General features: G+C 36.1%; 1 protein-coding gene across 2 annotated transcripts in view; it reads right to left on the bottom strand.

The window, feature by feature from the left end:
- Positions 1 to 27,758, bottom strand: part of CTNNA3 (catenin alpha 3) — a 1,800,030-nt gene that overhangs the window by 1,332,563 nt on the left and 439,709 nt on the right. For both annotated transcript variants that reach the window (XM_078077659.1, XM_078077660.1), the window contains one exon: positions 1,096 to 1,359. In XM_078077659.1, the coding sequence (XP_077933785.1) occupies positions 1,096 to 1,359 (264 nt within the window). The remainder of the gene's footprint in view (positions 1 to 1,095; positions 1,360 to 27,758) is intronic.

The following is a 27,758-nucleotide window of genomic DNA, read 5'->3' as shown; positions in this document are numbered from 1 at the left end:
TAGATAGAAAGAGCTAGAGATAACCAGAAGTCCCACTGGGAGGAAGAGATAACCAGCCGTTTCTGCTTCTGTAAACAGGCTTCCCGACACAGGGTCCCGGCACTACTGTTCCCGCCTAAAGCAGCCCCCATTCCCCTGGTTTAAACCTACCTACCAGCAGCCAGCATGGCCCTTGGAACCTGACCCCCTGCACCCCGTATAAAAACCCTGTAACCCCGCTGCCCAGGGCCCAGAATTTGAGCAGGAGCTCATCTGGGTCCACCGGCATAAAACAAACCTGAGTTCTCCTACTTCTCTGAGTGTCACTTGGTTTCTTGCCGGTCTCATTATTTTCCACATTTCTGGAGGCCCCAGCTAGATTCAAACCGTTCTGGCCCCTTGAGCCACCAACTGGTGGCTCAGACTGCACTGGAGCAGGAAGGAACTCAGAACCCATCGAGTGGGGCACCACCTGACAGTATTCCGGGTCCTCCTTCACCCCAGAGTTCCAACCCTCCAGGCAGTCTTGCCCTAGCTGGACTCCAAGGAGAAGTGGACCAACTTGCCTGGCAGTTCGTCCAGACTCAGTAAGCCTCCAGGGACGACAATTCTTAGTCAGGTCCTGCTCCTCTGAGTGGAAGGGGAGTTTGATCACCTCCCAGGAATTTCAGAAAGGAATTCCACAGGTCAGGGACCACATCTGGGTCCACCCGTGTAAAATAAACCTGAGTTCTCCAAGTTCTCCTACTTCTCCAAGTGTCACTTGGTTTCTCACCGGTCTGATTATTTTCCACAACATTTGTGGAATGGATAAATCCTACATTTCATAAATTGATCGATGTAAGCTAAAATCATCATTTCAATCTAATCAACAATCCCACTTTAAATTCACTGACTTCCTTAGAAGAAATGTAAAGGAGCCAGAAGTCTACTGATAGAATATTTTCCCGCTAATCAATTCATTGGAAGGCACAAGGCAATGATGGAGACTCATTAAGTAACTGAATTTTTATTTACTCATACTCTAAACTCTGATCTGAAAAATCTGAAAACCCACATCTGTTTATTTTCCTATTGAGACACAGGAAATCACATTTTACCTTTCTCTCTACTTACCTCAAGCTCATCAAGGGCACTTCCCAGTGTTGCTGCCTTAGATTCTGGTGGGGCAAGCATATTCTGGATGCCTTGTGAAGCATTTGAAATTACATTGAGGGCATTGTGAATTTCTTCACAAACTGTGTCCTTGCTGGCTTTGAGGGAAGCAACATCAGAATGTTCCAAACAAGCTGAGCAAATTGAATGCAAGAGGGGGGAGTTCTCCTTCAGTGAGGCCCGGGCCCCTGCGATTTCATCCCTCTGATTTGGAGATTTTAAGTCCTAAAGAAACACATAAGAAGAGAGCTTTCTTACTATGAGTTATAAAAGAAAGATTTATACAAAAAAGCTCCATTTTTCTGTCAATATAAATGAAAAGATAATAGATGCTAAGAAGTCAGGTATAAGTTAAAATCAAGGGCATCAATTATTTCTACACTCCTTCTGATTCTGTTAAAAAGTTCTACAGTAAGAAAGCTGAGCCAATTAGCAAAAAAAGGTCACAAAGGTGCAGATGTGTAATAACTAAGGAGATCTTACATTTGTCCGTCATATCTTGCTTATAAGTCAGAAAAATACTCTGACATTCACATTATTAAGTACATTATAATAGAGCCTGAATTACAAGGATGTTGATTACCTATTTCCATAGATGCTTATGATTGCATTTAACCTTTTCATTAAAACTAAACCAATTCAGTTAAGAATATTAAATTGAACCTCCTATCATTCAGCTATTTTCCAATCTTTTTGAGAAATACTTACTAATAATTTAATACTGGATCTTTCTTTCTTTGACATTTATTCAAAAAATAGTTATTGAGCACTTAGCATATGCTAGCCCTGTGCTAGACGCCAAGTGTACGGATGTGAACAATCCCACAAGGATCCTCTTCTCCTGAAGCTTATGTTCTTGTTTGAGGGGGTGGGGGACTATCAACAAACAATAAACTAGGTAAACAAATACACAAGACAATTTCAGGCAATGATAAATGCTGTGAAGAAAACACAAAAGTGAAATGTCATAGAGATTGCTTTAGCTTGGGTGGTCAGAAAAGATATTTCTGAATATGACATTTGCAGTAAATATAAATGAAAAGCATTCCAAATAGTGGGAAGACAGGGAAGAGAAAGTCTGATATAAGTGATAACTGATCAAAACTAGCTCAAAATACCATGGAAAAATCTGGCAAACACTACATTAACCAAGTGATAGAAGTTAACATCATCAGTGATGTCATGTGGGTATCATGTAGCTCTTGACACATTGTGACAAGAATAGCACTTCACCTCTCTGCTATTCTCTCCAGAAGTCCACAACCCCAATCTAATCATGAGAAAAACAACAAGCAAAACCAGATTGGGGAACATCCTACATGATACCTGGACAATATTCGTCAAGACTGTTAAGGTCATGAAAAAGAAGGAAACTGATAAACTGTCACAGACCAAAGGAGATAGGGGAGACATGACAACTAAATGCAATGTGGTACCCTGGATTGGATCCTGGAACAGAAAGAAGGCATTCATAGAAAAATTGGTGAAGTCCAAATAAAACCAGTTAAGTTTAGTTAATAGTAATTCATCAATGCTTGTTTGTTCATTAAGTGGCAAATGTAAGATATTAACAACAGAGGAAACCAGAAGAAAGGTAGATGAGAATTCTCTGTACTATCTTTACAACTTTTCTGGAGATCTAAAATTATTAATATAAATTAAAAGTTCATCTTAAAGAAAACTAATTCAAGAGAGCTTAACAATAGCTTCGCTATTCCACATACAATATCTTATATAATCTTTATAAAACCTCATGAAAGATATTATCCCCCCTCCATTTTAAAGGTAAGAAAACTGAGGTTTAGAAAGACTAAGTTCCCAAGCCAAGTTACAGAGCTAGAAGGGAACCCAAGTCAGTACAACTGCTAACCCATTATGTTAACAACTATGTTATAGTCTTTCCTACACAGGAAGGATTTCCTTTATTTGCTACTATACAGGGACGAGGACTTGTACTTATACAATGACATAGCTTATAAAGTGCTTCTAGATAGTATCTTATTGATCATCACAACACCCTCTGAGGCAATAAGGCTGGTGTTATTAGCCCCATTTTAACTAAATAGGTATTTAGTGTAAGGAGATTAAGAAACTGGCAAAATAACTGAGATCTAAACCTAAGTCTTCTGACTGCAAATCCCATGCATTTTTCATAAGACTCTGCTACCTCCGGATAATGTTGCCTGAGGTTAATAAATGGCTGTGCTACTATATTTTTAGTTCCTTCCTTTCTGAAAATAAAGGCTGTCTGTGACTTCATGCAGGCTTTAGGGGAGATTAACTTCTTTACAAGATGTAGGGAGGATGGTTAGAAGTAGCTGTCAACTCACTATTTGTACTCACTAATTACCCAAGACAAGACACTTTGTAGTTTTCTTGGCTTGCTATGATTTCCCCCTTATATTTCTGGTCTAGGTTCTAGTTCCAGCTCTGTCATTAGCACTGTGATCAGGGTAAGCCCTCTACTCTTTCACTGAATGTTTTTCCATCTGTAAAAATGGAGTAATGATACTTCTCCCAATGCTCTCATGAGATTGAGTAAGTACTACATCAGAAATGGAATGTACTTGAAAAACAGTAGAGAACTATGGAAAGAGTACAGAATTATTCTTCCTAAAATATTCCTAAAATAGTCTTCCTAAAATTTATCAAACTTGGTGTACTGTTTTTGTCCTGTGATGCTCTTAGTGATTTTCATATTTCCCACAATTTTATAGCACTACCTATATTTATCTCAGTGTGACCTGGAGGAAAAATAATTGAATGTTTAGATAGGAGGCACACTTCTCAGAGGTATAACAATAAAAAGTATAAATATTCAGAAGGAGCTGAAGAAAATTCTCTACATAATAGAGTATAATCAAAACTAATTACATAATACCCTCTGAAGTGACCTGTGCATTATACTGCTCAATTTAGAATGGCAAGGTCAATGTTTAGGTAGTTTCTGAAAGGTAAAAGTTTGTGAACATACATTGCTACAAAGAAAGATAAGGTTTAAAGTATTTATTCTTTTACTCTGATGATGGCTCTGTATATCTCACTGTTAATTGTGGTAACTTTAATGCTGTAGGAACTTTGGAATTTAAAAAGAAATTCTAGGGGCTCCTGGGTAGCTCAGTCAGTTAAGCGTCTGCTTTCGGCTCAGGTCATGATCACAGAGTCCTCATGCTCTCTCTCTCTCACTCTGTCTCACTCTCTCTCTCAAATAAATAAATAAAATCTTTTTTAAAAAATTCTAACATATTTTGGATTTTGAGCCTATGCTTTTTATCTCTGCCCAAGGCAATTACCGAAACCTTAATGCCACTGATACCCTGAAAAGCAAGCTGATAAATCTGTGAGAAAGGACAGAGTCAGTGAATATAACAAAAATAACATATTATGGCAGCAGGTGGGGGAAAGAGAGGCACGTTACAAGTTTAAGTAAAGGAAATTGAGAAGGCAAGACCATTTCTCCTGAAGGACATCCTAAAGGATAAATTTAATGTAGGAAATAGGCACACAGATAAAAGGGGAACTAATGAATGCCATCCTTTGAAACCAAAGGTTGTGGTGGTGACTGTGGTTATTTTATTTTGTTATAACTGATGATATCATGGGTTCAAATCAACTAGGCTGTTGATTTATCCTAAAATTTTAAATCAGATCAAAATAGGAATTAAATGATAGGGTCAGTTAGGGATTTCTCTGGACAGAGAAGTCTAAAAACTTCAGCTCCTTGGAAATTGATACTTTTTTAATATCTTTTTTTAAATTGCTCCAGAAGAAAAAACTCACATGAGATTTCCAAGTTTAGGAGACATTAAATGCTTCCAGCTGATGCAGAAACACACAGATGGGATTAAAAAAGACCTTACAAGTCTGTGCAAGTGGGTAGAGAAGCAACATATGAGTTTTAACCCTGGCAAGAGAACAAAATATATTTAGGGATTTTAAAGATCACAAAGTATAAAAATGGAGGGCTCTAAGCTATCAGTTAATTAATTCAACCATTCATTCAATAAATATTGTTGAGCCCTTCTATAGATAAGGCAGTGTACTAATGTTAAGAATGCAAAGATAAAAGGGCACCTGGGTGGCTCAGTCCGTTAAGCATCTGACTTGGTTTCAGCCCAGGTTGTGACCTCAGGGTCATGAGATGGAGCCCTGTTGTCAGCTCCAAACAGCCAGGAGCCTGCTTGAGATTCTCTCTCTGCCCCTCCCCCTGTTCATGCACACTCTCTCTCTCTCTCTAAAATAAATAAATAAATCTTTAAAAAAAAAAGAATGCAAAGATAAAGAATTTATAGATCAGAAGGGGAGACAAATTTATTTGGGAGCTAAAATAGAGTTATTCATAGCATAGAGGAAAGTTCCTCAGCTTGAGGGGATCGAAGAAAATTTATCAGAGGTAACTTTTAAACAGTAAGTAGAAGTTATCAATGTGAAGAACAGAACAACAAGTAAAGAAAACAGCATGTGCAAAGGCCTGAGGCATGAGAGAGCAAGGAGCATGCAGGCGAGTGTAGGTGTCATGACAAGTACAGGAAACCTGAGCAGGAATGGTGATGAATCCAGCCAGAAAGGTAAGTGGGAGATTCCTCCCATGCCACGCTAAAGAACTGCAAGAGCAACAAGCTCAGATGTGTATTTTCAAAGATCACTCCAGCAGTGAACTTTCAGTTGATTAGAGAGAATGGAACTGCATTCAGGAGAGTAGGCAATAATCCCGGCAAGAGACAGTAAGTGCCTGAACACTGAACACTATTGCTAGGTAGTAGCAGGATGGATCCAAGAAAATTCAGAAGCTAAAAATGGTAAGACTTTGTAATATTTAGATGGGGGAGGGGAGAGGAGGTATTTAAAAGCGTCTAGAAAACTTTTTCAGCACTATGTGTACATATTGTGATGCATTCACCGAGATGGGGAATACAGAATGAATAATTTGTTTGGAAAATAAAGATGAAATACATTTTGTCATCTGCTAAATGTGAGATGCCAGCATAATATCCAAATGAAAATATACATGAACCTAGAATTCAGAGAGTCTAGGCTAGAAATAGAGATCTATGAGTCACCAGCTCATAATTGGGAGGTAAAACCATGGATGCAAATGTTACAGGGTCTTCACCCAGGATGAATGTTATAATATGGAGAACCTGGGAGTAATCATAAATTGTTTCTTGAGGAAGTAAACCTGATAATTGTATGTGTTAGTCCAAAAGGCCAAATATATATTGTAAATCACCAAGAAAGATATCAGAAAATACTGAACTCTCAAAAAAGAAAGAGAGAGAGAGAGAGAGAGAGAAAGAAAGAAAGAAAGAAAGAAAGAAAGAAAGAAAGAAAGAAAGAAAGAAAGAAAGAAAAGAAAGAAAAGAAAGAAAGAAGAAAGAAAGAAGAAAGAAAGAAGAAAGAAAAGGAAAGGAAAGGAAAGAAAGAAAGAAAGAAAGAAAGAAAGAAAGAAAGAAAGAAAGAAAGAAAGAAAGAAAGAAAGAGAAAGAAAGAAAGAAAGAAAAGAAAAGAAAAAGAAAAAAAAAAGCAAAAACCACATACACACCATGAAGCTTAAAACCTGAATTACTTTGGATAATTATAGTCATCATACTTGAAGAAAAAATAATTAAAGTAGTTTTTGCAAAGCAATTGGAAAAGGCAGGATGGCTTCTGTATCAAGGTGTTAAAAATATGGGATCTGTTCACCTTGCAAAAAGAAAATTAATATTGGAGGACACACGATTAAAAAAAATCCAGGAATCATGAATGAATTTTTTTTATGAATGAATTTGACAAGTTATTAATAGACTTCTTTACTAAATCTAGAAATAATAGAGGAAGTAACTTTTTATATTTGAGTGAAATAAATTAAAAATATATCTGTTCATTGTGCTGTCTCCCTCACTTCATTATAATTCCCTCAAATGCAAGCATTATAGCTTACTTATTTTGTATCTCATTATCTATTAGTATATGGCACATATTATGAGCATAACACATTTTTTAAGAAACAAGTGGACAAATAAATAAGAAATAAATAATAGGATGTTAAATTCAGAAGGGGTAAGAAACCGTGTATATAATTCCTCCAAGAAATAAATTTTATGGAAAATATACACAATCCAGAGAGCTTAAACAAGTTTATGCATCACAATGTCATAGGAAGCTAAAAAGTAAAATTAAACTATACCTATCTTTACATTAAATTTTAGTGAAGCCGTTAGTATAACTACTTTGGAAAACTGTACCTACTAATGCTGAACATATATATACCTCATGACCCAGCTATTCCACTCGTAGGAGAGGATATACACATATAGAAATATGTTCATATGTTCTTTAAAAGACATGCAAAAGTGTTCCTAGAAGCATTCTTCATAACAGCCCCAACTGGAAACAACCCAAAGTAATGAGAATGAACAAAATACAGCTACATGCAACAATATGAAATATGGAATTAAAAAGATACAAGAAAAGAGTGCATATTGTCTGATGCCATCTATATAAAATTCAAACTCAGGCTAAACTAATCTATGTTCTTAGAAATCAGAATATTAGTTACTCTTGAAAAGTAGAGATTGGAAAGGGCATAGGGATCCTTTTGGATTCTGGTAATTTTCTTTTTCTTGTTCTTTTTTTTTTTTAAGATTTTATTTATTTATTTGAGAGAGAGAGAGCACAGAGGGAGAGTGAGAGGGAGAAACAGACTCCCCACTGAGCAGGGAGCCCGATGCAGGGCTCAAGGTGGGCCTCGATGCAGGGCTCGATCCCAGGACTCCTGGATCATGACCTGAGCCAAAGGCAGACGCTTAACCTACTGAGCCACCCAGGTGCACCTCTTCTTCTTGTTCAGAGTGCTGGTTATATGAGAGTGTTTAGCTTGGAAAAATTCACTGAACTGTAAGCTCACAAGGTATGCATATTTCTGAATGTATCTTATACTTCAATTAAAACATTTCAATAAAATCAAGCAAAACAAAAATATTAGTAAAGCCAAGCAAACATTCAGTTTGTGACTTCTCTTGGCAAAGGACACTGATATAAATAAGCTATGGACTTGCCCTGTTATAGCATTTCCCATGATATTAAGGGAAGGATGAGCAAATTGGATAATATGCAGTCCATTTGCTAACATCTTCTACCCACCTTGAGGGCTTTTATTAAAAAAGAAAAAGAAAGTCTAAATGTTTGAAAAATAAAAATAAGAAAAGAAAGGTCCCAAACCCTGGCCATTGGAAAGGCAAAGATAAAGGATTTTCATAGCAATTGATTCCATGCACCCTTGAACCCTCATTTCAGAGGATCAGAGAAAACTTCCTTACTAAGCTACATCCCTGCCCAAGTGGAATAGCTCAGGAGATACTCTGCTCAACAAAGAAGAACTACATGCAAATTATTGAGTTTCTCTTCCAGGTGTTTAAATGAAGTTTCTGGAACTGAAAAAAACCACTCTGGTATGGGAGGGAAGGCTTATAAAGAACATTTTTGTTTTCTTAAGACTAAGAAGACGTGCAGCAGAAGAGCCCATGGATACTTTGCTATTTGGATTCCATTCTTAGCTGGCTTCTATCCCTGGTCTTCCCTCTGCCAAGATGCTGCCTGCTAACTGCTTCACTGGTCACTAGGCAGCTTCGTGTTCTATCAGAAAACAAAATAGTGCAAACACCTGCTAATTTAAATGTTTTTCTCCAACATAAATTAGGAAGTGGAATACTTAGCCTTAACAGAACTGAGGATATAAGATGGTAAAATAAGAGTAGAATACAGAGATAATAAAGTTAAAAAAAAAAATAAAAATTGAAAAAATGCAAGATTTTACAATCAAAACATTATTAAGCAACAGAAAGAGGACTTTACACTGCTTTTCTATTCTTATTTCTCGTTTTCCATCTTATATTAATAGGACAAATACAATAAAGGAGAAAATAAAAGAATTCTTCAAATTCAAATAGAAAACTGAGAAACCATATAATAATAGCATTAAGATATCCCCCAAGGTATGTATTCTGGGTCTTTAATGGATACCTTGGGTAGATGAAATACACAAAAGTGAATATTAATAACTCCAAGATAACTCCTAGGAAAACATTATTATTTAATTCTAATGCAGGCCACTATGTCAGTCAAGAAAACATATATATAAAGTTCAGAAATGCACTATGTTAATTTTCTATCTATCTGAAATACACTATATATTACATCTATTATTTGCCTCAATTTTATATCTAAAAAATAAATTGTATCTAAAGTCATCTACCATATGATTGAAGTAAAAGGAGTAAACAGGAAAGCAGAAAAATAATGAGCTAAACAAATCCAGTTGTACTTCACATTTCCCTTTCATTTGTGTGTATATTTCATCACTTAATCTAACAAGATCCAAATATCTATGTCAGAAAACTTTTCCTCTAAAGTACAGATTTATTAACATCTATGAGAGTTAAACTGGATTTTAACACCTAGCCAAAGATCAAAAATATCATTTTCCTTACAATTTCTTCCTATTTAAGTTTCTGTGACTCACTCGTGAGAAATAGACCACCATTTTCCAAACATAGCATAACTTAGTACAAATGGAATTCAAGCCCAGGGATGTTGATCCAAATACCTAATTAATAATGCCTTACACTCATGTAGTGGTTTATCCTGTTTAATAAGTTTCTAGTCATCTTCTCATAAAGAATTCCATGAGAAAGAAAGTGTTATTATCCCTAAATGTTAAAAAAAGGAAAAGGACATTTGTCCAAAGGCACACAAGATTAATAAAAAGTGGTGGTGATGATTGCATTTACCAAACAGCTATAATGCTTCCTACAGGCAAACATGCTCTAGTCATTTGTCATTTAATGGCCCAGCTATGAATAGGATCCAGGACTGGCTTCTGTCTTAACACTTTTTTTATTATTATTTAAATTAAATTTAGTTAACATATACTGTATTATTAGTTTCAGGCGTAGAATTTGTGATTTAGCAGTTGCGTATAATGCCCAAGTGCCCTCCTTAATGCCCATCACCCAGTTACCCTATCCCCCCACCCACCTCCAGCAACCCTCAGTTTGTTTCCTCAAGTTAGGCATCTCCTATGGTTCGCTTCCCTCTCTGTTTTCATCTTATTTTTCCTTCTACCCAACACTATTTTAATTTGTTGTCAGTAGTTTCATCATCTGCTCCCAATGTCTGTCAAAGGACATTCCTACAGCCCTACAGTTCTGTGGTGGCCCAACAGAGAATACATATTTCAGGCATATCTTCCTGATGAATAATTATCATATGTAATACAACTCAGATTAGAAACACATTCTTTAATTCAGTTTCAGTACAACACTGATTTAAAAAAAAAGAAACAAAAAAAACCCTCAGGCCAAAACTGTAACAATAGAAATTAAAGTGTGATCCATAAGGTCATTTAGATTGCTCAAAAATATAAGTCAGACATAATGGAGAAAGAGAGAAAATATCATCTTAACCACTTCAATCTACCTTTGATAAAGGAAACACTCTAAATATAGCATCTTAGTAATGATAGCTTAATGGTTGCTTTTCCCAGAGGGGGAAAAATAACTTTGGATTTTAGTTAATTCAACAAGCTTGAAAACACCTGCTTTAAGGTGTGACTTTAAAGCTAAGGCTAAAGATAAGGCTATAAACTCAGATGTTCCTAAGGTTATAAACTCAGATATTTATTCAAAGCAGGAAGCATGAATAGGCCAAATGTTAATCCATAGGGAGTGGTGAGGCACTCACACACTATAGAATACTTGCCCCGTTTAAAAACATTCAAATCCAAACTGGCCAAACAAAAAGAAGTCCTGACCTCTGCTCTAAAGTATGAGCACAGATGTTTGTGTTAGCCCATGAGTGCACTCTCCATGTTTTATATTCATACCATATGTGTACCTGACCTTGGAAGAGAGGGGAAAGAGATAATGCATGTCCCTGGGCCTGAGGAGCCTACAATAAGTGAAGGGGAGTGAGGAAGATGCTGAGCCACTCCAGGGCAGGAAGTCGGTCTCATTATGATAGAAATAGCATGAGCTTTGGGGTTAGAATCCCAACACAAAAACATTCCAATAGCAGGAGATTTTGAGTAGAATAATTAACCTTACTTCAGCTACAAAATGGGAATAATAATTCCTACCTTAGAAGGTAAAATGAGGTTAAATTATTTGTCAAACATTTTTCCAGCATTTTCTTACTGACTACTCTCTGTACAGCAAACTATTAGCCATATCCCCTCCTTAAAACATTTCTCCCTTATCTTCTTAGATGACAGTGAATACTAAATTTAAGTTGACATTATTCGATAGTATTTACCTCTCTTCTGGGCTCCAGATACATAACTCAGGTTGAGTCTCAAAATTAAACCTATGGGAAACTGAACACATTGTTTTTTCTTACACTTCCCCCCAACTAATGTTTCTCCTCCAACATTCTCAGACTCACTGGCCTCAATATCTAGCTAACAAGAAATTTGAGGAATATCCTTGACACTTCCATTCCTTCATTCCCACCATTAGATAAGGTCTATTATTCTATTCATTAAATATTTCTCCAGTATGTACCCTTGTTCTTGTCCTCACTACTAGGACTAATCTAGAGGAGGAATGATTAGGGATAACTTAGGAAGTGGTTGTGAATAAAAAGAGGAAAGAAGAAATCAGAGACAAAACTTTTGACTAATACAATCTTTTCTTTATAATATCATCAGAGGAATCCCTCCAAAATTCAAATATGATCACCAATCCCCAATTTAAAATTTTCAAGTGACTGTTAATCCAAACAAAATAAAACTCATATTTTTTTATTGTAGACAAGGATGATCTGACTTCAGCTTCTCTCTCTAGCTGTTAATCCAAACAAAATAAAACTCATATTTTTTTATTGAGGACAAGGATGATTTGACTTCAGCTTCTCTCTCTAGCTTCACTTCCTACCACTTATCTCACAGGCACCCCTTGCTGGAGCCACACAGAGTCACATAAGGTTCTACAAGTGCCTTGAGCTATGTTCCAGTCTCCCCTCACATCTCTTGGGAAATGTCTACTCATCCCTCAAGATATCTTGGATTCGCATGTTCTGTCACCCACAGATGTACTCATGTGCTCCAATAGGCTTACATGGCACTAATCTAGCATATATTAAACAATTACCATTTGCTATAGTTATTCATCGACACATCTGTGTTTCTCACCAAATTATGAGTTCCTATTGGGGTCAGAACTATGCCTTACCTCTTTCACCCCCTAGGCCTCACAGGGGAGCTGGCACAGAGTGACCAATGAATTAAGGACACCTCTCACCACTCTATTTTTTTTTCAGATGTATTTATTTATTTATTTATTTGAGAGAGAGAATGTGCATAAGCAGGGGGAGGGGCAGAGGGAGAGGGAAAGAGAGAATCCTTAAGCAGACTCCCCACTGAGTGTAAAGCCCAACACAGAGCTCCATTCCAGGACCCTGAGATCATGCCCTGAGCCGAAATCAACAATTGGCCACTTAAGCGATTGAGACATCCAGGCGCCCCTATCTCTCACCACTTTAAAGACACCAAAAATCACTGAGGGTTCCTGCCATAAGATAATTTACTTTTCCATGAGATAAAAATTCTAATTTTGGAAAAGGAAATCATAACTACAAAAAGCTAAGATATAGTCATCCTAGAATGAAAATATTCTCCTTTAATGTGTTCCCAAATAGGCTAACTAGATCTGCCTATGAACTATTCTTCAGTATTCTGGCCTAGCCCTCATTTAAAAAGCCAATGATACCAGTTTTTTACCAATTATATGCAAGTGTGTTGTTCAGTGCTTACTTCTATATATCTCAGAATGTTTGGGAAAATATCTGATTTCTAACTATATTCCCCGGCAGGAAGCAAAACTTTAAGCAGAATGAAGGTAAAGATGTCCTGTATTTGACATGTTTTTCAGAAAGTTAAATAATGTTCCTACATTAACCAATAATCAGATCCAACTGACTGAGGAAACAGAAATAACTTGGGTTAATGATCTTGTTAAGTTTTGAGTACTCTGAGATATCAAGTATTTATACAGTGGAATTGAACTAAAGCTACGAGAAAATACAAAGTAAAAATGAGCACCCACTCAAGTCCTCTGCTCTCTGGAAATTGTTAAATAATAATATGTTAAATAAAAGGGGCTAAAACTGGTGGAATAGATTGGGATTACTATAGGAATTCTAAGGAAAAGCATGGGTAGGTTAAGAAATGTTTCACAGGCAGATGAGCATCTTGAAAATGCACCAGGGAGGGGCACCTGGGTGACTCAGTTAAGCGTCTGCCCTCAGCTCAGGTCATAATGCCAGGGTCCTGGGATGGAGCCCCAGGTTGGGCTCCCTTCTCAACAGGGAGCCTGCTTCTCCCTCCCCTCTGCCTGCTGCTCCCCCTGCTTGTGTTCGCTCTGCCAAATAAATAAATAAAATCTTTTAAAAAAAGAAAATGCATGAGGTAGAAGAGAACCAAAAAATATGACATTAAAGGCACTTAGCATCTCAAACATATCAAAATCTGAGCTCCTGATAGTTAGAGCCTCTCAACCTGCAACTCCCAGTCTTCACCAGTTCAGTAAATGGCAGTTCTTCCAGTTGTCCAGGCCAAAAACCTTGTCATCATCCTCTACTTTTCTTTCATCGCACATCCAGTTTGTCAGTAACTTCTATCACTTTTACCAGAATTTGACTTCTTATCAACCTCTAGAAAGTTATCATGTCATTATTTTGCTCAAACCATCCAACATATCTCTCTGACCTCATCCCTACAACTCTCCTTGCTCACGCTGATCCAGCCACATGGACCTCCTTGGTGTTTCCCCAAAAAGCCAGGCATGTCCCTACCTTAGGCCATCCTGTTGCTGGCACCCTTCTAGATCCATGTCTGTGGCTCACTCTCTCACTTCCTTTCAGTCTTTACTCAAAAATCAACTTTTGAGTGAGATCTCCTCTTGTCACCCTATCTAAAAGTTCCACCAACAATTTCACTCTTGATATGCCATATTCCCTTTCCCTGCTTTATCTTCTTCTTACTATTTATCACTAGTACACTTTATACCATAGTTATTTATCATGTCTGCTTTCTGTTTACTCCAATGGAATATAAGCCCCATGAAGTGACATGAAAGATACTCGATACATATTTAATTAATGAACATCAACCCAAATTAAAAATTTGAAATTAACAATTTGAACATCTTACTGATCACACATAGAAAAAGTTATCCTATCACATGGGGGATAAAATACCAGGAATCTGTCTAGTTTCCTGAAAAAATAGATAAAGGGCAGAGAAACAGCATAAAACTTTCTGCTCCCTTTTATCTCTCATTCCAGAAACAGATTTTAGAACAGGTTTACCTATACATCTTCCGATTTACTAGTGAGATTTACTTGGGTCATATTTCTTGCTTATCAGAATGCTATATAAAGCTTCTGAACTCAAAATATAATGGCTGTAGTTGAAAGGTCAACTATGAATGCCTGCCTAATAGAAGGTAACTTGTATTTAAAATCCAGATCCCTGGGGGCACCTGGGTGGCTCAGTCATTAAGCGTCTGCCTTCGGCTCAGGTCCTGATCCCAGGGTCCTGGGATCGAGCCTCGCCTCGGGCTCCCTGCTCCTCGGGAAGCCTGCTTCTCCCTCTCCCACTCCCCCTGCTTGTGTTCTCTCTCTCTGTCAAATAAATAAATAAAATCTTAAAAAAAAAAAAATCCACATCCCTAGTTAACAAAGATTTTACCTTATTCAAGGCATATGCCAAGCAGGGATCATCTACATGCAGAGTATTCACTGTTTAGTTTTTGCCAATTTAAATACTCATGTCTCTAGGAATGGCTATAATCCACCCTAGTACATAAATTAATATTCTTGCACTCTAGAGAAAAGTATGTGTTTAGCACCAAACAGAATCAGCAGATGACTAAATACTCTTTTTTTTCTGCCTTGATTCTGTCATAAATACAACAGATGCAAGATGCTGGAATGTGGACAACCCCCAGAAGGTTGGTGTTTTCCTCTAATGCACAAATAAACCATTCAAAAATGAATTCCATATAGCATATCAGAGTCAGCAAGAACCTCTTGGTTTCTTTATTGCCTACAAGATGATTTTATGACTGAATATATCACAAAGGCTTCCATAATCTAAATGAAGCATAAGGCTACCTTTGATGTTAAACATCATTAAATATCTTATACATTTATAGCAATGGTCATTCAAGCCCAAGATAAAAAATTGCCACATAAATGATTTACAGTTACTATAGTTCACACTAAATTCTGAGCATTACCCAAATTCATGGCACTTTTAAAGGCATGAGACATGGATGGCTAAAAGGTAAGTTAATAAAAGTAGGACTGTTTCTATATTAAGTATGGAAAAAAAATTCTCTTACTAGGAAGACCTAGTTCACATCAATATCACCTCTTTTAAAACCATAACATACAAGGAAAATGATAGTGCATCACCTTTGGTCTAATTGTCCAGCTATGTCCCTCAAGGTTCGCCCAGTGTGGGTTGAAATTACTTTCCCATTTTTATTTACTGTTGAATTTGTAAGGAATACCCACTCAGAAACATTCAATTTCAGTCAAAAAAGATAAAAACATTCTTCAACCTGATAAAGTGAATCTATGAAAACTCCACAGCTGAAATCATACTTCCTGGTGAAAGCCTAACTGCTTTCTATGATCAGGAATAAGACAAAAATGTCCTCTTTCATTTCTATTCAATATTGTACTAGAAGTTCTAGTCAGATAACTTAAGAAAGACAAATAAATAAAAGGCATCCAGACTGGAAAGTAAGATGTAAAACTATCTCTATTTGGAGGTAACATGATCTGGTATACTGAAAACCCAAAAGAATTCACACACACACACACACACACACACACACACACACAAAAGCTATTAGAGCTAATCAAGAGAACATCATTTAAAGAAATTAGAGAAGACTTACAAAAATGGAAAGACTTTCCAAGTCACATATTGGAAGACTTAATATTATTATGAGGGCAATATTGAACTATAAATCCAGTGCAATTCCTATCAAAGGCATTGCCAGCCATGTTTTTTGCAGAGATTGATAAGATGAACCTAAAATTCATATGAATATGCAAGGGACCCAGAAAACCAAAAAATTAAAAAAAAAAAAAAACAGTTGAAAGATTCACTCTTTGCAATTTCAAAACTTACTAAAAAGCTACAAGAAAGTATGAATCTGGCATAAGGATAGTCTTATAGATCAGGAATAGAACTGGAACTCCAAAAATAAACCCATACATTTACAGTTAATTCATCTTCAACAAGGGTGTCAAGACAACTCAATGGAGAAAGAATAATCTTTGTAACAAATAGTACTGGGACAATTGGATATTTATATGCAAAAGAAGGAAGCTGGACCTCTACCTCATACCATACACAAAAATTAACTCCCAATGTAAGAACTAAAACCATAAAACTCTTAAAAGAAAACATAGAAGTAAGTCCTCATGACTTTGAATTAGACACTGGTTTCTTAGATATGACCAGGAAAAAAGCACAAACAATAAGAGGAAAAATATATAAGATGGACATCATAAAAACTACTAAAAACTTGTTTGCATCAAAAGATACCATCAGGACATTAAGGAGGGCACGTGATGTAATGAGCACTGGGTACTATATAAGACTGATGAATCACTGAACTCTACCTCTGAAACCAATAATACACTGTATCTTAATTAATTGAATTTAAGTAAAATAAAATTTTTATAAAAGAAAATCATAAGGAAGAGAAAAGGAAAAGGACACCATCAAGAAAGTGAAAGCACAGCACACAGGATGGCAGAAAAATTTTACAAATCATATATGTGATCAGGGTTTTGCATCTAGAATATATAAAGAATTATTAAAAAGTCAACAGTAAAAAGTCAATCCAATTAAAAAGTAAGCAAAGGAGGGGGCACCTGGGTGGCTCAGTCAGTTAAGCATCTGACTCTTGATTTCAGCTCAGGTTAGGACCTGGCGGCAGTCTTGCATCTGGCTCTGAGTTCAGCATGGTGTCTGCTTTGAATTCTCTCTCCTTCTCCCTCCCGCTCACTCTCCCTTCCTCTCTCTCTCAAATAAGTAAATAAAATCTTTTTTAAAAAAGTGGGCAAAGGATCTGAATAAACATTTTTCTAAAGAAGATAAGCTGATGGCCAACAAGTACATGAAAAATGTTCAACATCATTAGCCATTAGGGAAATGCAAATAAAACCACAATGAAATAACACTTTACCCACAGGATGTTCATGATCAAAAAACAGACAAGAGCAAGTATTGATAAGGATGTGGAGAAAGCAGAACTTTCACACATTTCTATTAGGACTGTAAAATGGTGCAGCCACTTTGGAAAACAGCCAGGCAGTTTCTCAAAATATCAGTCATAGAGTTACCATATGACCCAGCAATCTCTCTCCTCAGTACATACTCAAAAAAATATATATGTTCACTTATGGGACACCTGGGTGGCTCACTCAGTTAAGCATTCAACTCTTGATTTTGGATCAGGTCATGATCTCAGGGTTGTGAGATCGAGCCCCACATTCAGTTCTGCACTGAGTGTGGAGCCTACTTAAGATTCTCTCTCTCCCATGCAGGCAGCAACCTCTTTGACCTCAGCCACAGCAACTTCTTCCTAGAGACATCGCCAAAGGCAAGGGAAGCAAGGGCAAAATGAACTATTGGGACTTCATCAAGATAAAAAGCTTTTGCACAGCAAAAGAAACAGTCAACAAAACCAAAAGACAACCGACAGAATGGGAGAAGATATTTGCAAATGACATATCAGATAAAGGGCTAGTATCCAAAATCTGTAAAGAACTTATCAAACTCAACACCCAAAGAACAAAGAATCCAATCAAGAAATGGGCAGAAGACATGAACAGACATTTTTCCAAAGAAGACATCCAAATGGCCAACAGACACATGAAAAAGTGCTCAACATTGCTCAGCATCAGGGAAATCCAAATCAAAACCTCAATGAGATACCACCTCACACCAGTCAGAATGGCTAAAATTAACAAGTCAGGAAACGACAGATGTTGGCGGGGATGCGGAGAAAGGGGAACCCTCCTACACTGTTGGTGGGAATGCAAGCTGGTGCAACCACTCTGGAAAATAGTATGGAGGTTCCTCAAAAAGTTGAAAATAGAGCTACCATACGATCTAGCAATTGCACTACTGGGTATTTACCCCAAAGATACAAATGTAGGTATCCGAAGGGATACATGCACCCCAATGTTTATAGCAGCAATGTCCACAATAGCCAAACTATGGAAAGAGCCAAGATGTCCATCGACAGATGAATGGATAAAGATGTAGTATATATATACAATGGAATATTAGGCAGCCATCAAAAGGAATGAGATCTTGCCATTTGCAACGACGTGGATAGAACTGGAGGGTGTTATGCTGAGCGAAATAAGTCAATCAGAGAAAGACATGTATCATATGACCTCACTGATATGAGGAATTCTTCATCTCAGGAAACAAACTGAGGGTTGCTGGGGTGGGAGGGATGGGGTGGCTGGGTGATAGACATTGGGGAGGGTATGTGCTATGGTGAGCGCTGTGAATTGTGCAAGACTGTTGAATCACAGATCTGTACCTCTGAAACAAATAATGCAATATATGTTAAGAAAAAAAAAAGAAGAAGAAGATAGCAGGAGGGGAAGAAGGAAGGGGGGGAAATCAGAGGGGGAGATGAACCATGAGAGACGATGGACTCTGAGAAACAAACTGAGGGTTCTAGAGGTGAGGGGGGTGGGAGGATGGGTTAGCTTGGTGATGGGTATTAAAGAGGGCACGTTCTGCATGGAGCACAGGGTGTTATGCACAAACAATGAATCATGGAACACTATATCAAAAACTAATGATGTAATGTATGGTGATTAACATTAAGAATAAAAAATTTTAAAAAAAAAGATTCTCTCTCTCTCCCTTTCTCTCTCTCTCTCTCTCTCCCTCTTTCCCTCTCCCTCTGCCTCTCTCCACACTCTCTCTAAATTGTGTGTGTATATATATATACATGACTGTTCATAGCAGCATTAATATTTATACATGACTGTTAATATTTATTAAATTAATATTATATTAATTTAATAAATATTATTTTATTAATATTTATACATGACTGTTCATAGCAGCATTATTCATGATAGCCAAAAAGTGGAAACAACCCCAATGTCCATCAATTAATGAAGGGACAAATAAAATGGAGATAGCTACTCAATGAAATATTGTTTGGCAATGAAACATGCTGATACATGCTACAACATGGCTGAATCTTGGAAAGTTTATGCTAAATCAAAGAAGCCAGTCACAAAAAAGTACCTTGTATGATTTCACATATATGAAATGTCCAGAAAAGGCAAATCTATAGAGACAGAAAGTACATCCATGGTTGCTTAAGGTTGAGGGGTGAGGGGAGTACAGTGGTGTACAGTGTTCCTTCTGGGAATGATGAAAATGTTCTAAAATTAGATTTATTGATCATTGCACAACTCTGTACACTTTAAATGGGTAGATGTTATGGTATGTGAATTATATTTAATACAGTGGTTAAAAATAAAGACAAAGATATAAACATCAATATATCATCAGAGAGAGGAGTAAAGGGGCAGCTTGTCATAGTCAGTAGGTATCAGACTTGAAATATGCTAATACTTTGGAAATTCAGGACCAATGTGGAAAAAGAGGAAGCCAAGATCAAGGGAGACAGGGTTTGGAAAACTGGTGGCTTAAAGCATCTAAATAGGCCAGGTCATATTTGTCAACAAAAAATCATCTCAGTATAAGCTACAAATAGAGTGTCTTCTAGAACACACAATCAGATGGCCAGGTCCCAACAGTAAGGAATTCCAGATTTGGAAACTGGAAATGGAAGGGGAGTGGGGCAACAGTGTTCATTTAAACATAAATGGAGTGATGTTCAGTGTCAGGAAATCAATCTATTTCCACAAGATCCTCACCAGGGGCCTGAATTTTTGAGGCACAGAATCAATCCCCAAGGAGAAAGGATGGTAGTTACCATGTGGGAAATTAGAAGCTCGCCTGTCTAGGGTTTGAAGGAGGTGGTGTTTCCACACCAGATAAAGAGAAAGACACACACACACACACACTCCACACAGAGAGGAAGTGGGGCTACCAGGGGTTAATCCATACTCTGAATAGTCTAGAACAGGATTTGGAGAAGGGATAAGAATAACAATTAATATGATTCCTCCACCTTTCTCTTTCACTCTCACTCTTACTCTGCCTCTTTTATGGTTAAGTAAAGTCCTGGGAAAGGGAAACATCTACAATGGAGGCCATCAAGAAACTCAGATCTTGGGAGTAGGGAAAGCAGGGTCATAGGAGGTAACAGGGAATTCTGGTATCAGGAGTTCATTGCTTTTCCTTGCAGTGTTTTCTCTAACAGAGCAATACCAAAGGAAATCACAAATGGAAAACAATAATGGATTAACAATGGATGATGATGATGGGGCGCCTGGGTGGCTCAGTTGGTTAAGCGACTGCCTTCGGCTCAGGTCATGATCCTGGAGTCCCAGGATCGAGTCCCGCATCGGGCTCCCTGCTCGGCAGGGGGGTCTGCTTCTCCCTCTGACCCTAACCCCTCTCATGTGCTCTCTCTCATTCTCTCTCTCTCAAATAAATAAATAAAATCCTTAAAAAAAAAAAAACAATGGATGATGATGATGGTGATGATGGAGACGAAACTTGATTGGCAGAACAAAGCATGAAAGAATCCTGGTTCTATGTCTGGGCTAACATAAGAAGACTGGAAAGTGATGCAATATGAAGGCTACTCAAACATCCATAGTTCATTCCTGATCAGCCTGTAAGATTCAGGATCCAGCATACAATCACTGAATCATGGGAAACCCATATTAAGTATCTGCTGTATAGATGGCAGGGTTCCAGGAATTTTCTCTTCTTTCTATGCTTTATGCATAGAGAAAGGATTTCTTTATTTAAATTGTAATTCAGTTTTCCTTCTTACCAATTTATTTTCAGTTAAATTCCTAAATCTTTACAAACTTCTGTGTAGTCCTTTTCAGGATTTACCAACTTGCTACCTTTGGTATAGAGACTACTGATGAAAAGAAAAAAGAAAAGAAAAGAGAAAAAGAAAAGGGAAAGGAAATACGAAGTTGAGTTCATAAAGAAAATGCCCAAAGTGGGCCTCAAGATTCAGTTTAGATTTAGTTCAAAATACAAAATGACATAAATTAGTGAGAGGTACTAACAAGTTGTAGTATCTAAGAAAAGCCACTTGATGAAGAAGGGACAAGAGGGAGAAATGAATAAAAACTAACATGTATTAAGCATCTATTATATAGATGGTAGTGTTCCAGGTGCTTTCCCTTCCTGTAAAGCAAGAATCCATATCACCATTCTTATAGATAGTAACAGAAACACAGAAAGGTTATAACTCATCCAAGATCATAGGACTGCTACTATGGTTGGCACTGAAACTTAGATCTTTCTGATCTAAATCCATGCTCTGAGCACAATACAATGCTACATCTAACACATCTCTCAAACTCATTTTTCTTTTTTATCAAATGAGATGTCTAAATTTTGAAGTCACTCTAAAATAACGAATTTTTGTGTGACTATTCCTCTGGTACAAATTTATAATAATTTCTGAAATCTATTATAACTCCCAAATTCTCTCTCATTATGTATTAATCAAATAGTATTGAGACAAAATTACACAGCCTAAAATCCCAACTATTCTATGTTTCTTCCATGTAGTATATAAGCATGTAGGCTAATTCACTCTATTATACAATGATGACTACATGTCAGGACTGTTATACTCACCCTATATGTATTAAATGTTTTAATCCTAATAACTCTATAAACCATATTGTTATCCTTATTTTACAGATAATGTTAAGTGACTGTCTAAAGTCAAAAAGCTAGTCAGCTGTGGAAGTGAAATTTAAACCAAAATATTCTGGACCAGAGACCAAGTGCTTATAACCACTGGGCTGTTAGGCCTTCGGATGAGAACTGGAAAACATCCTAGTAGAGGTTCACAATGTTTTAATTTTCTATACATTTTCTCATTTGATCCTACTATATTGTGCTCATTACATAGACAGATAAAGAAAAAATGAGTTGTTCAGTGTCATACAGCTACCAAGTGGCAGAAAACACATTTAATATTTTTCAGTATAGCATGAGATTTTGCTTAGAGGATTCCTATGACTGAAAACAAGCACAAGAGAAATAATAATTTGATAATAATGAGATATTATATAGATAATAGATTTAATGGATGAGACGAGAATCAAGCAGGAAATTATGGTTTTTATCCTTTGAAATTCCCACAATTGTGAAATTTCGTTCTTTTCTCTATCAATGAACTAGGCTAGACTACACTAAGACCTTTGAAACTTAAAGATTTAAGTCTCTTAAACCATTAAAAAAACATTATTTGCCACCACCTTTCCTGTGCTTTTGCTCTCTTTCTTTAATTTGGCGTAAATTTTTTCTGACTGCATTGATTCTTCACTGAACTAGTAAACACACTCTTGATATTACAGAAGCAATGCTTTGTCATCTTGATTTTATACCATGAGTATGCTTCAGTCTGAATTGTTTACTTAGTCACCTCATTGCCTTAGCCAATGACTTCTTTCGATCCATTTTAACAGCTAAAAATTTAGGACATTAAATTTATTTTTATTAACAACACTAAATATAAACCATAAAAAACCATGTTGCTTTATATCTCTTTTTGGAGAATGTAATCGGACACATAAATTCCATTATTTACATATTTCTTCATTATGGACATTTATCTGGATGAAAGATCACCCAATAAGGATGATAGTTTTTTTCCCAAAAAACCTTTTTATCCTAATATTCAATTAAATGACAGGAGATAGGACACTAGCAATTTTCTTAGGGTTAATTATCTGGGAATTTAACATTGCTTTGAAAAGTTTCCTTAGTCATTTATTTCCCACCAGGAAGGAGAAACAGAAGACAATATAAAATATTCACTATAAGCTTTAATTAAGATCATTTAAGATCAAATAAAGGAAGTAATGGAGCAACGGGGAGGAAAACAGTAAAACTTCAACATTATGGACATTTAAAATACCCAGCAGTACTTTTTAATGAAAGAACAAAATCAACTTAAATGTTTAAGAGTTTAAAAAAAGAGTTTAGCTAAATAAAAAATACTTAAAATGGCAAAATGCAAATTCTGTTTATAATGTCTTCCTTTACATTAAAAAAATCATCCTTGCTAATATTTTATGCTTACCTAAGCACTTGCTTACTTATGAGTCAGACACTTCACCAGTTTTCAGCTATAAACATGTTTATAATTTTAGAATTCTGATAGAGGGTAATCATTTTATAACTATAAAACAATATCAAACAATAGTGATCTAAATAGTTTCTGGAATCATCATGTGATGCTTACACAGCTGGGCTTTTTAAGACCAGTGTGTGACTGATAATTGCATAGCTATAATTCTGAGCCTGTTGTTTTAAAAACAAGCAGGATCTTGGGGAGTTAAAGATGGGGTTTGAGATTTTTTAACTCAAAAAATAATCTAGAGAATAAAGTGTGTAAAGGCTCCTAGAGTGCAATGTTAAAAGCACAAATTCCAGTTGAAACTAGAGAGGGCAAAAGCTAATGTTCTCATTGCCACATTAATTTTCTCACATTATACCTGGGCAGTGCTCTTGCTTCTAATTATGTTCTTACATGAATGCCTTATGACACATAATATGGGAAATATTACAGAGAGATAGCTTATGTCTCCTGGCTTTTGTTTGTTTTATATTTATAACCATAATGTTCTACTCAGTGAAGTTCTGTATTTGATAAGGATGCTCCAGTACACTGCTCTGGATCCACCAAACACAAGTACAGGTTCTCTTAAACAATGGGTGGACTAGTGTTTTATGCATGGTTTTGTTTTTTGTTTTTTTCATAATTCTGTCATTTAAGCATTCATTCAGTCCCCTATCTTTTTAAGCACTTTTTTTTACTTGTTTTGTTAGACTATTTGGGTGTGGAAAACTGAATTTGTTCTTTAGTTAAAAGCAAGAATGAACAAATAACATATTATAGAAACATAAAACAGAACATAGAATTAAGGTTTTGTGTAGATTTCTGTTAATATCTGAAAGCTTTTCTGAAAGAGAGAACAGGAAGTCTTCAGGTATGACTTTCAGGACCTGAAAAGTAATAACCATTAGACTCTACTTAAATCACAAAAGATTAGCAAAACGGGCCCAAACGCCCAAGAATTCATGAAGTCATTCATTCCCTCACTATTTATTAAGGGCCTACTGTGTGTCAGACAATCTGCTGGTGATTAACATAATATAATAAAATAAAATTTAAAAAAAGAGAAGGATATGCCCTTCCTTTGTTCCCTCCACAAACAATCGTCTTCAAAAATCTGGATTTTATCACTCATTTCAACAATGATTATTTCTGAACTTATTTTTCATAATATCCAAATTTCCTTAAAGTAACCATACATAGTTCTCCAAAAATGAATATCTAGCAGTCTTTCATGGCACTTTGTTTAGCCTGTAATTATTTTAACCTTAAATGATACCCAGTTTATGCTATCCTTTCCCATGAAAATCAAAGTCCCAGCTGTTGAATGGATCTTAAAACTCAGTCAGTTTCTCAGTAAAGAAACATTTAAGCATTCATCACATTTAATATGTAACTTAAATATGCTCTCTTTTAGGCCAAATATGGTTTTTGTATTAGAGGTATTCAAATATTCTCTCAACAATACTTTTCCAAACATATTTATAAATGTTCACATTTTGTTTTAGTTTTTAGCTACTTAATACCACCCAAGTTCCCGTTCTACAGAACCTAAATATGCCAGACAGAAACCTAATATATTTAGGCTTTTAGTGTGTCTCTTGGTTATATCCCCATGTTTTTATCCATAAATATTGGTGACAGATCTTTACAACACCTTCTTTATCAGCTTTAGGACTCTGATCATAAATTCAAAACCTCAAATCTCAATCTTGACCCTGAAGTTGTATTATGCAAAAATAACAACAACAAAAATTTAGAAAGATCTGAATATAATCTTGGTTCATCTGCTTCTCAGCAAGTCAACAAGACCTTGACTTCAGAGGCCTGGATCACTTTACAAAGTGAATAATAATCCTATCATAAAGAGGTTTGAAAAGACTGTACTAAGATAATGGACATGTGAAAGTACTGAAACTATAAAGAATATATATAATATATATATCCCTGAAATTTCTGCCTGCTCCCTACTTCATTACTATTTCTATACTACTCTATGTTCCAACTTCCTTGTTTCTCATTCCCACAACCCTCTATGTTTTTGCCTAATTAGCAAACATATTCTTATTTTTCAGCCACAGGATGCTAGGTGACCTTGCTTTCTGACTTTGCCTCTTTCCTATGATCACTCTAGTGGAGTAGTTTCATAAATGGCACAAACAGTTTCCTACAAAGTGTGAATGGAACAGTGTTGGAAAGGCCTCCTACTGGTTCACTTAGTGTAAGCAGTCCCACTATTATAAATTCTTGTCTTTGGAGTAAAGCATAATCTTTTTAGTAATCCTTTATTAGATGCCAGTACCCCTAAAGGAGTAATTAGTCAAGCAACATACATTTGCTTATGCATATTTTATATACATCAGCACTCTGCTAAATAATAAATTAAGCCAGTCATAAGTGTCGTTTCATAAATAAGAGCCATGATCTGGAGGGAAAAGGACCACACAAGTTAGGTGTGTCTCACTCAGGGAGACAATGGAGAAGAGTATAGGCCAGGAACCTAGGTTTTTAGGAATGCAAACTGATGATGAGAAGGGGATGCCACATTTGGAAGAGAATCTAATGTAGCCAGAATGCAGAATGGAAGCCCTGAGTATAGACAGGCCTCAAAACACACTATGGCATTTGCTGTTCCTTTATAATTAGTCTTCCCTTTGTAAGTAGTCCTAATGGAAATATCTGACAAATATAAAATACTTTCTCTACAACTTAACTTGAGGGACCACCTTACACAAAAGATGGTAGCTGTCATTTGACAGGTGCCCAGAAAGTCCCATCATTCTAAAATCTCTCTCACATCAAGCACCTAGAATTGCATTCTCAATCCATTAAGCAAGAAGCACCCGCCCCATAATGTCATCTTTGAAATTCAAACATTGTAGATATTGATAACATTGAATCACATGTTATGTGATTGCCGTTGATAAATCCATTTCTTTGTTTGACAAAATAAATTTAAAGCATAAAGTGCTCTAATATAGAAGAGGGTCAGTGATCATTCATATGGTCTGTCTGCCTGTAAGTCTGACCTGGGAATGGTCTTTAATAAGCAGAGCGTTCCTGTGCTCCAAAATTTGCCTAGGGTTGACCCTGATAACCTTGATTATTTATGTATACAAACACAGCTCACACTGGCAAGCAGATGCTCTGGAATGATGAAATTACAGAATGAACAAAGAAGGTATTCAAAATCTCCCCAAACTAAATGTAAGGCCAAGCTTTAAAATCAAGAGAGATAGAAATGCTAAGAACACTGCCTGCAATTTAACTAAGTTCAAGGAGGTAAAAGGCCTTAGAATTAACCATGAAACCTAAAAAATACATGAATGGTCTTCAAAAACAACATCTTGAAAAACTATATATCAGAAATATCAACACTGTGGGTGCCAAGAGGGAGGCATTTTACAATGATGAACAAATTAAAGCGCCTTAATGTGAAGACTGATTATATAATGCATAATAAAGTAGAGTAAGGAGGAGACAGAGGTATCCTTTCTCATTAGTTCTGGCTTAGTACCACATTGCATAACACCACCAGATTTATGAATATAAACCACCTAAAAAAAAATCCATGAGTCTTCCCTGAATTAGATCATTTTTATAGCTCAAAGATGCTGTCATTTCAAATACCTATCTACTTTCATTGTTTCTATTTAGTATGAAATCTCAAAACTACGGTACTCAGTATGGTCAGCAAGGAGTAGTTGGAATAAAAAAAAATAATTCAGAAAAGAGAAATCAAAGTGAAATGCCTCATTTTCAAAGATGCTGCTTATATTTGTGTTTATTTTTCTTTACATATGTAGCTACCACAGAGTTCTGGTATTTGAATAAAATGTGCTTATCTTTAAAAATTAACTAATAGTTAACTCTAATGTAGCAGGTTACTATGTGTCAGGCACTGTTTTAAGAGCTTTACATATGTTACCTCTTTTAAATACACTACATTTTAATAGTTTATAGTATAATACCATCTGTACTTAAGAGATAAAGAAACAAAAGTAGGATATAATTATTAGCCAAAAGCTCCAGAATAGCATTAGGGACACACAATCAAAGTATATATCAGTAAATTTCAATCAAGATGATAATACTTTGGTGCCTTTTTAGACTAAAAATAAATAGACTAAAAATTTAAAAAAGAGAGAAAAGGCAATGATTGTTATTACAAATCACAAATTTTGACACATAATAGAATGAATATTTTATTGGCATTTGAGAAATTTAATTCCCATAATAAATAACAGGAAACCTTACCCAACCTAATAAACTACTATGTTATAAAAATTA

Source organism: Halichoerus grypus, chromosome 7, assembly GCF_964656455.1.
Source record: "Halichoerus grypus chromosome 7, mHalGry1.hap1.1, whole genome shotgun sequence".
Taxonomy (NCBI): domain Eukaryota; kingdom Metazoa; phylum Chordata; class Mammalia; order Carnivora; family Phocidae; genus Halichoerus; species Halichoerus grypus.
Note: the sequence above shows the minus strand (reverse complement) of the source record. Positions and strands in the feature narration are given on the sequence as shown.